This window comes from Canis lupus, chromosome 4 (genome assembly GCF_011100685.1).
Source record: "Canis lupus familiaris isolate Mischka breed German Shepherd chromosome 4, alternate assembly UU_Cfam_GSD_1.0, whole genome shotgun sequence".
Taxonomy (NCBI): domain Eukaryota; kingdom Metazoa; phylum Chordata; class Mammalia; order Carnivora; family Canidae; genus Canis; species Canis lupus.
In genome coordinates, this window is record NC_049225.1 from 22,226,043 (window position 1) to 22,235,469 (window position 9,427).

Sequence of the window (9,427 nt, forward strand, 5' to 3'; positions counted from 1 at the left end):
CTGACTTGACTTTGCAGGGAGTTTCAAAGAGAGTCAGGAAGCCACGCCAGCAACTCGGAGCCCCTCTGACGGCAGCCCCGCGCGGCCAAATCCTGCCAGTTCCAGGAGGCTGCCCAAATCTCGCCACCCACCCCCTGTGGGCCTGTGTTCTAAGGCCTGTGTCCCAAGCCCTTGAAACAAAGACCATTTCATTTGATTTCAGAACCCGAGGCTCCAGGGCTTACTTCATGCCAAGGCCAGGAGGCCTCAGGTGCCACCTTGTTAGAGCCACCGCCTTCCCCCTTGCACCACCTTGTTGGAGCCACCGCCTCCCCCCCTCACGCCATGGGACAGGGGAGAGCTCTTCAGCCCATCGGACGGGTTGTGTTGAAATTACAGCTCTCAAGCCGATGGCTCTGGGTGGACCGTGGCCTGCACACACATTCTCCTTTGGCTTTTACCACGCCCACGTGGGTTTATTTTTGCAAAGTGCACTGCATTGCCAACAATTAGAGATGTTGATCTGGGGTTTCTGGCTACTTGCAGCAGTTAGAAGACCTGCTAGCCCCCAACTCAACGTTCCTGCCTGGGAGTGCTTGGTGGGTGCAGAGCTGCAGACCCCACCGCCCCCCTCCCGCCCCCGACACGCACAGATGAATCACGTGCCCGTCAGCTCACCGTAGTCCTCACCACCGCTCCCTGTGGCCACCCAGGTGGGAGCTGAACGTCTGTTGCCTTTGGTCATCGAATTTGTGCTGCTGTTTCTTGAATCAAGACTTACGAGGGAAGTAAAATATTTTGGGTCCCCGCATTTCCAGTAAAAGGGGGAAAGCCAGTTTGTTTATTACCCAGCCTGCCCCGGGGTGAGCCACCTGTCCGGCTGTGCAGGGTTGCTGATGGAGAAGTTGGTCTCCAGGGCCGTCTTTGGTCCCCATCCTCTCCTCTGCCACGACCACGCCATGACCGTCACCGTCACATCGCGTTCATTAGTCCTCCTTCAGGCAGTGCACGCACCAGGCAGGTTCAGACAGTTCTCGGTTTGGCTCAGGGGCAAAGCTGGGGGGTGGGGGGTGGTGCAAAGGAGACAGGGAAGGCAGAGCCATCCGGGCAGGCAGGGTTAGACTCCAGAGGGTGAAGGATTGCCCGTACTACCAAGGGCCGCAAGGGAAGGTCTTTTTTTTTTTTTTTTTTAAGTATTTTATTTATTTATTTATTTATTTATGAGAGACACACACACACACACACAGAGAGAGAGAGAGAGAGGGAGGCAAAGACACAGACAGAAGGAGAAGCAGGCTCCATGCAGGGAGCCCCATGTGGGACTGGATCCTGGGACTCCAGGATCACGCCCTGGGCTGAAGGCAGACACTAAACCACTGAGCCACCCAGGGATCCCCAAGGGAAGGTCTTCAATGACATGAGGCAGCCTAAGAGGAAGGGCCTCCTGGCTTTCTGCCCAGCTCCTGACCCCGTGTAGCAGGGGCTGGAGGCTGTGGCCTCGCCCCAGCTCGTTTTGGGGGCACAAGTGTATCAGAGAGCTAAGGCACCTTGGACAGGAAACTTGGGGCTGGCCTTTCAGGCACTTCGTTGGAAAAAAAAAAAAAGGCCTCAGTTTTCCATCTGTCTAATGGGGGTATGAAGATAGGCCCTGGCTCCCTCTGTGAGAACCCCATTCAGTCCAGGCCTAGGCACCCTAGGTCCTCTCAAGGCCCACTCTTCTCACCACACTGGCCCACTCCGGTTTCCTGGAGGCTCTCCCAGACGACCATGGGGGGCATACTCCAGGCAGGTTGCCCCCGTCAGGTGAGGCAAGCACTTGGCAATGTAGGAGAATCTCAGGTGACCGTGGGACAGGTTGCACCTGACCTCATGTGAGCCAGACTGTGCTTTCTGGTCACAGGTGCCAAGGAGGTCATCATCCCAGCCATAGTCTTGGTCCCAGACCTGAACCCTCAGGGGCCCCCCCGTGGACAGGAGCACGTTCCCGAAGTCCAGCCGCGTCACCCACGTGGGGTTATTATTGTTCCACACCGTGTAGGTTCTCTGCTCCTGGCCTCCAAAGAAGACTTTCAGATAGGCATCTGTGGCCGTGAAGTAGTCTCCCCACAGGCCCATTGCCTGGAAGTTCATAACCTCTAAGTGGGCCAGGCCCCTCTGCCGGGGACAGCAGTCCTGGTTGGTGATCCCCGAGTTGTGGCACACACAGTGGCATGGGTTGTGGGGGCTCTTCTGCTGCCCCGGGGGGCAGGGCCTGCTGCAGTTCTTCCAACGGGCTCTGTCCATCACGTACTTGCTCACAGCCTGCCTCAGCGCCTCCCGCCGTGGGTCCTGGCTCTCCAGGAGCACATGCAGAGGCTCCAGGGTGTAGTCCACCAGGCCGGGTCTGTCCAGCAGTGAGGCCATCCAGGCTGAGAACTGCTCCGGCCCGGCCTGGTTCCCAAACAGCAGGTCACTCATGGAGGTATGGTGGCCACCAATTATCTCGGAAAAGCGTTCCTGGTAGGCCTGGTGGAAGGAGGTTGTCATCTTGTGCTTCTTCTTCTTTTCCTCACAGGCCTTGAATTCTGATGAAGGGTTGGCGTGGTCACTTATGCTGACCTGGGCCTCGACTGTTAGGCAGTCTGACACCTCATCGGCTGTGAGCCCTTCCAGGGCCAGCTCACACGTACGCAGGGCAGTGAGGGCCAGGGTCCGGCCGCCCAGCTCCATGGACCGGATGAAGTGGGTGCCATAGTTGGAGATGAGCCTGAGGTAGTCAGCCTCTGTGGAGGTGTTGAAATTGGGGGGCAGGTCGCTGAGGGCCCTCTGGAAATTGGGGTGCAGTGGCGGAGAGTGTACCAGGTGGAAACTGAAGGAGGAGAGGAACACCAGATGGTTAGCATTCCCCATCAGCCTTCCCGCAGGATTGCCCAGGGTCACGGGTAGGTGACAGAAAGAGAACTTGAACCAGGTGGCCTGGCGCCGAGCCCAAGCTCTAGCCGCTGAGCTGCCAGGGAAACCCATTCTGTCACTCCGTGGTGACCTACGTGTGCTGAATCTCTCCTTTTCCATTTCAAAATTAAGTTTTTTCTTCTCTGTTCTTTTTTAGTTATAAAGGTGATGATGCTACACTGATGGTGACTTTCCAGGCTTGGAACCTACATCCTGAGGCCTTGGTCCGTCTGGCCTCTAGATTGAGATCCTGACAGCTCTGGCCACCCTGTCTCACTGTGGGAGAAATCAGGGTGGGTGACTTGGGTCCTCCATGGACACCGTGTGTTTCTGGGGTGTGAGACCCAGGTCCCTGAGGGTGGGGTGTAATGCTGCTGTCTGGCACTGTAGCCCTAATTCCCAGCACAGAGCCTGATATGTGGCAGACATGATCGTGGGCGGATGGGTGCATGAGGCCCAGTGATGGGAAATCTCCTGCCAGGTGACTGACCTGCCCACAGGACAGAGGGGACTGGGCACTCCGTAGATCTGAATGGCACCGTGTTGGGGATCTCAGCACAGCCTTGCTCGCTTCTCCTCCACCTGTTCTCTATGAGGCTTTTCCTGTTCAGGGACCCCGGGAAGGAGACCTGGGGGCACTGTCCCACCTAGTGTGTGAGAACCAGGGTTGTGTCTCCTCCTGGGGCACCGAGTCCCCACCCTGCCATTCCAGGGCTCCCAGACCACTCCAAGTTTCCCCACACCTTCTCCCAAGCCCCTCCACCCCCACCTGCTACGCTCACCTGTAGAAGCGACACTCCACCACGTCAGTGCTGAAGCTGTACCTGTCCTGGTGGGTCTTCTGGGCAGCGAAGTCGGCCACCCTGGAGTGCGAGCCGGCCATGCTCACATGCACATTGATGTTGGGCTTGGGAGACACATCCAGCCCCACGCGCCAGTCGTTGTGGATGTTGCTGGCTGCTTCCCTGGCCACACCCTCGGTGGAGCTGGCCTTGGCCTTGACCACGCGGCGCTGGCAGCCCGAGCCCTGGGCGCGCCAGTCGGTCAGTGCCAGGGGCAGGCGCTGGAGGGCACCCCCCCGTAGGGTGTTGCGGCAGAGGGTGCAGGTGCCGTCGGGCCGCAGGAAGCTCTCTGTGTCGACTGGGAAGGAGCCCGAGCGCTTGAGGCTGGTCACGTCCATGCCCTCCCCGGCCAGCATCGAGCCAGGCACGAACCAGCGGTTGCGCCGGCACTCGTTGCGCGTGGCCGTGTGGCAGGGGGCTGGGGTGGGCGTGGGCAGCAGCAGCAGGACGAGGCCCGGGAGGAACAGGCGGGCACCCATGGAGCTGCGGAGACAGGGGGCGTCTGGGCTCCGGAAGCTGTGGGCAGAGGAGAGGTGTGGAGGCTGAGCCATCGCGGCACATGGAGCGGAGACGGAAGGGGAGATCTCGCAAGTCACCGAATGTCAGAGCTGCGCTGGCCTTGACAAACCTGGCCCATCCCTCCCCCGTGCAAACGGGCCCAAGGTGCGGAGTGACTTGCCCAAGGGGGTCACCCAGGCAGGAGGTGCCCCTTGCTGGGATTTCATGATTTTTTTTTTAAAGATTTATTTATTTATTCATGAGAGACACAGAGAGAGAAAGAGGCAGAGACACAGGCAGAGGGAAAAGCAGGCTCCTTGCAGGGAGCCCAACGCGGGACCCGATCCTGGATCCTGAGATCACAACCTGAGCCGGAGGCAGGCACCCGACTGCTGAGCCATCCGGGCATCGCTGGGATTTCATTATTTAAGGCGTAATGGGGATCCAGGGAGATGGCTCTGGCCCCAGGACCACAGATGCTGCTGGTGGGGCCAGGGCTCTGCGTATAGCAGAGGGACATAACACATTTAGGGAGGCATCTGCGACCATAGAGAGGCCTGGATTCTGGAGCCCCAGAACAAGCGATGCTTTTCCCACCCCTCCTCTCTCATTCTCGGTCTCTCTCCCATGAAGCCCTTAACAGAATCGGGAAAGAAAGAACGCATTGCCCTTATGGTCCCTACCTTCCCGCTGGGGAGGACAGCAGCCCGTGTTCCCGCCCGGAAGCTGGGCATGTGCCTATGCCCTTGCACCTGTGTGGGGAGGGCTTTACGTTCCCTCTCCAGGGCTCCTGAGGCCCGCGCCTCCTCTGGCATTCTCTGCCATGCCCTGCAGAATTTTGGCACTGCCTGCGAGCTGCCTGAGGCCTACTGTTGAACAATAATTGAAATTTCTTCCTTATTTTGAGGTGGCTCTGGAGCCTCACCCAGACCTGTTTATCATCTGGAGTCTCCACACTCTACCCCTATCCAAACTGGACCCCTTGGAGGCTGGTCCTTTCTAGCACCTTCCAGGGATCACAGCTTCTCTGAGACACGGGGGGCTCTGGAAAGCAGGAGCCCTGTGTTCTAGCTGGGGCACCCTGCGCCTCACCCGAAGGAATGACTGGGTGGTAGGATTCCAGGCGACACACAGGCCCTGGGGAAGTCCAGAGGAGAAGGCCCTGGGGTCATCCCAGTTAGGGTCATCCCATTTGGGAGGCCAGCACAGTTCATGACCTTAATCACAGAGCTCTGTCTCTACCTGGTCCTCATCATACGATCTCCCAGGCAGTCTGTTTCTAGCTTTACTAGCAGCCTTTCCCTGTCCGCATCTGACGATGCCCTATAACGTCTCCACTATCTCTATGAGGACACTGAGGCCCAGAGCAGGCATGAGGCCACCCAGAGAGTCAGTGACAAGGCACAGTCTCATGGGTGACAGCACTTCCTGCTCCATCAGGCTCTTCCCGACATGGAGCAGCCCCACTGCCATGCCCCTCTCCAGGGGCTCCCAGCTTCCCCGACGCCCGCCTTCCTCCCTACCTGGGGTCCCGTGTTGAGATGCTCTCCACAGATGCTCTCTCTCCGCAGAAGACGCTCCTGAAATGGTGTCAGCACCCCGGCAGGCTCACCACCCAGCTCATCACCCAGACCACTGTTTATATCACTTCTGCTTCCTGTCCCGCCCCTCCTGCTGTGGCCACAGGTCCCTTCTGCTCTCCCCCTCCCACCAGCACCCATCCTGTCCTCACCTCTTCATCCGGCCCTTCTGACAACCCTCCAGGAAGCAAGCTGTGGGGGCCAGGGTCTCATCCCACAAGCAGAGCTCCCTGGGGTGTGGGGACCTGGACAGACAGGTGAGGCTCCGTGTGGAGTGAACACAGGGGCCTGGGGACTTTGAGATTCAGTTCTGGGCTTGATGGGCAGTCCCGCAAGGGCCGTTCCCCTGCTTCTGATCTATGGCACCACACATGTGAGACATAAGAGGTGGCGCAGCGTGGGAGCTCACCGCGGGGGCTTCGGAGCCCACTGCCTGGGCTTGGGCCGGCTCCGTTGGGCCCTAGCTATGTGGCCTGGTGCACTTCTTTAGCCTCTCTGTACCTCAGTTTCCTCAGCTAAAAAGGAGGATAATAAGAGTGTAGACCCTATTGGTTGTGAAGAATGAGAGACTTACTACCTGTGAAGTGCTTGGAACAGCTCCTGGCCCTCAGCAAGTGTGAGCTCATGAGAAATCAACCTCCTGGCCCACTTCCTACCCACACCTGCATCCCAGCTCTGGACCCCAAACAACGTACCCCAGGACATGGTTTCCGGTCCCCCCTTTTGTGCGGAGAACAGGTGGCCACATCAGCTCCCAGCCCCTCCCCAGCCCTGGCCTGAGGTGGCAGCCACAGGGTGGGTGGGTGAACAAATGGGGGGAGAGATGTGGGTGGGCCCAGCGGCCAGGGTCTTCATCTTTTGTCTTACCTGAGGTCAGGGTGGGGTGAGGTTTCCATGGGTTGAGTGACTCACAGGACAACTTCTGGAGGCCCAAATCACACGGTCTGAGGTGAAGACAGCTGGGTAAGTGGGGCGCTATTCTCAAAATGTAATACTCCAACTGGTGTACGTGACTGGAACAAATAGCTACAGACCCCAGACCACGTGTGATACTGTGGGGTAGCTCATCCCTTGAGTGTATGTCCTTCCTCAAGTGCCTCGATCTTACGGGAACAGGGGCTTACCCAACCTTGTTGGAGGCCCTGTCTCCTCCTCTTGGGGACCCCTCCCCACCAGAAATTGCAGCCTCCTGACCCCCTGCTATCTGTCTGTGCCTAGTTTTGTCACATGGGCATGAATAGGAGTTGGGTTGTTGTTTGCATGGCAGCGGGAAGACGTATATTAACATCTTTGGAACTTTTTTTTTCTTTTAATATTTGGAATTTCTAAGAGACTGTTACTGGGTAAGTGCCCAGGGTGAATTAGTATTCCTGGACTGGCATTCAGAGAAATCTGTCATTTTTGATGAAAACAGGTTGATACCTCTCAATGTCAGATATTGAGAATGAAATGAAGTTTAAACAGGGAGGGAAAGGCCCTCAGGGTTGAATAATTTAGATATTAGTGCACAAAAGAAATTACATCTCTACGTTTAAGGAAAGGATAGGGACGTGCCATGGTTCTTTCAGAAACATAAAAAATACTTAGAAGCTAGTATGATTCAAAACATACCTGTCGAATGCCCGTGTTACTGCTGCTGTCACCTTTACATAAAAATCACATGCAAATGACTAAAATAAATAAATAAATAAATAAATAAATAATAAAGTTTTCTGAGACTGTGGATTTAGTTCTGTAGTAGAGACAGGTGAAGTACAGGGAACAAGTTCTAGACTCAGCTTCGCTGGCAAATTGTTGGACTCTTGCCAGTAGAGTTTGAATCCCTTGCCAGGTTAATTTGCTCAACCATAAAATCAAATGGAGGACTTTGGGCCTTCTAACAATTCTTTAATGAGAGACAGAGCAAGCGAGCAAGCACAAGCAGGGGAGAAGGTCAGAGGGAGAGGGAGGAGCAGACTCCCTGCTAAGCAGGGAGCCCGATGTGGGGCTCCATCCCAAGATGTGGGACTTGATCCCAAGACCCCGGGATCACGAAGAAGAAACAAATCCTGTATCACTGGTCACTGCTCGTTTCACTAGACTCTGGTCTACTTTCTATCTCTCTGGATGGCCCCGTGTGGGACATTTTATATTAATGGAATCATGTAAGAGGTGACCTTCGTGTCTGGCTTATTTCATGTAACATCATATTTTCAGGGTTCATCCAAGTTGTACCATGGATCGGTCTTTCATTCCTTTTCATGGCTGAATAACAGTCCCTTGGATAAAGATACCACATTTTGTTTATTCATTAATTGTGGCCGTTTGGGTGGTTTCCACTTTTAGGCTGTTATGAATAACGCTGTTGTGGACATTTGTGTATAAGTTTTTGTGTGGACCTGGGTTTTCATTTCTTTCTTTTTTTTTTTTTAAGATTTTATTTATTTATTTATTTATGAGAGACACACAGAGAGAGGCAGAGACATAGGCAGAGGGAGAAGCAGGCTTCCTGCAGGGATCCGATGTGAGACTCGATCCCAGGACCCCGGGATCACGCCCTGAGCTGAAGGCAGATGCTCAGCCACTGAGCCACCCAGGTGCCCTTTTCATTTCTCTTGGGTATATACCTAATTGTGCAATTGCTGGGTCACATGGGAACTCTATGTTTAACCGTTTTCCTATGTGCTGCACCATTTTACTTTCCCACCAGCAGTGTAGGAGGGTTCTAACTTCTCTACATCGTTGCTTTTATTGGACTTTTTAATGACAGCCATTCTCGGGGATGTGAAGCGGCATCTCAGGGTGGTTTTCATTTGGATTTCCCCCGTGACTAATGATGGGGACCTCCTTTTCATTTGCTCATAGTTCATCTGTGTATGTTCTTCAGAGAAATGTCTATTCGAGCCCATTGCCAATTTTTGAATTGGGTTATCTGTCTTTTTGTGGTTGATTTATAATAGTTTTTATATATTTTGGATCCGAGACCCTTTTCCAATTTGCCAACATTTTCTCCTATTCTGAACTATCTTTTCACTCTCTTGAGGGTGTCCTTCGGAGCACAAAACTTTTTAAAATTTCATGTAGTCCAAAGTATGTGTTTGTCCTTCTGTTGCTTGTATTTTTAATGTCATACGCTCATACGCTGAGAGGTCTTTGCCTAACCCAAGATCATGAAGATTGACTCCCATACTTTCTTCCAAGAGTCTCATAGTTTTACCTCTTGCATTTAGGTCTATGATGCACCTAGAGTTTATTTTTGTGTTTGGAAAAGGGTCCAACTTCATTCTTTTGCACGTGGGTATGGTTTTGATGTCTATTTTCCTAAGGTGACAAAATATTTACCCTTGACAGAAAAGCTACACAGAATGCATGAGGAAGCTGTTGTTCCTGATTGCATTTACTACATAAACTACTACATAAACTCTACCTACTGTATTTTTTTCTACCTACTGTATTGACTACACACAAAAACCATAATCGGTGAGGTCCTTCAGCAAAACAGAGGTGTAGATTGCAATTATTGTGCTTACTCTGAAGATACCAAATGCAGTCACAGTGGCTTTCCCTTCATCCCGTGATTATTCTTGGTCCCCTCTTCCTCTGGGGTTCTTGCTCACT

The 9,427-nt window shown here is 54.0% G+C and overlaps 1 protein-coding gene across 1 annotated transcript; it reads right to left on the reverse strand.

The window, feature by feature from the left end:
* Positions 1-1,687: 1,687 nt before the first annotated feature.
* Positions 1,688-4,235, reverse strand: PRF1 (perforin 1). The gene is made up of 2 exons (NM_001197182.1): positions 3,693-4,235; positions 1,688-2,827 (listed from the first exon to the last, which is right to left on the reverse strand). Exons 1-2 carry the CDS (start codon positions 4,229-4,231, stop codon positions 1,699-1,701), a joined length of 1,668 nt encoding a protein of 555 aa, NP_001184111.1. The 5' UTR covers positions 4,232-4,235; the 3' UTR covers positions 1,688-1,698.
* Between the last annotated feature and the right edge of the window lie 5,192 nt (positions 4,236-9,427).

Excerpts from the sequence above, each read along its gene's own strand:
- PRF1 (NM_001197182.1), bottom strand. The coding sequence starts at position 4,231 with ATGGGTGCCCGCCTGTTCCTCCCGGGCCTCGTCCTGCTGCTGCTGCCC. Across the intron at positions 2,828-3,692 it reads GTGGAGTGTCGCTTCTACAG|TTTCCACCTGGTACACTCTC; the intron begins GTGAGCGTAGCA and ends CTCCTCCTTCAG.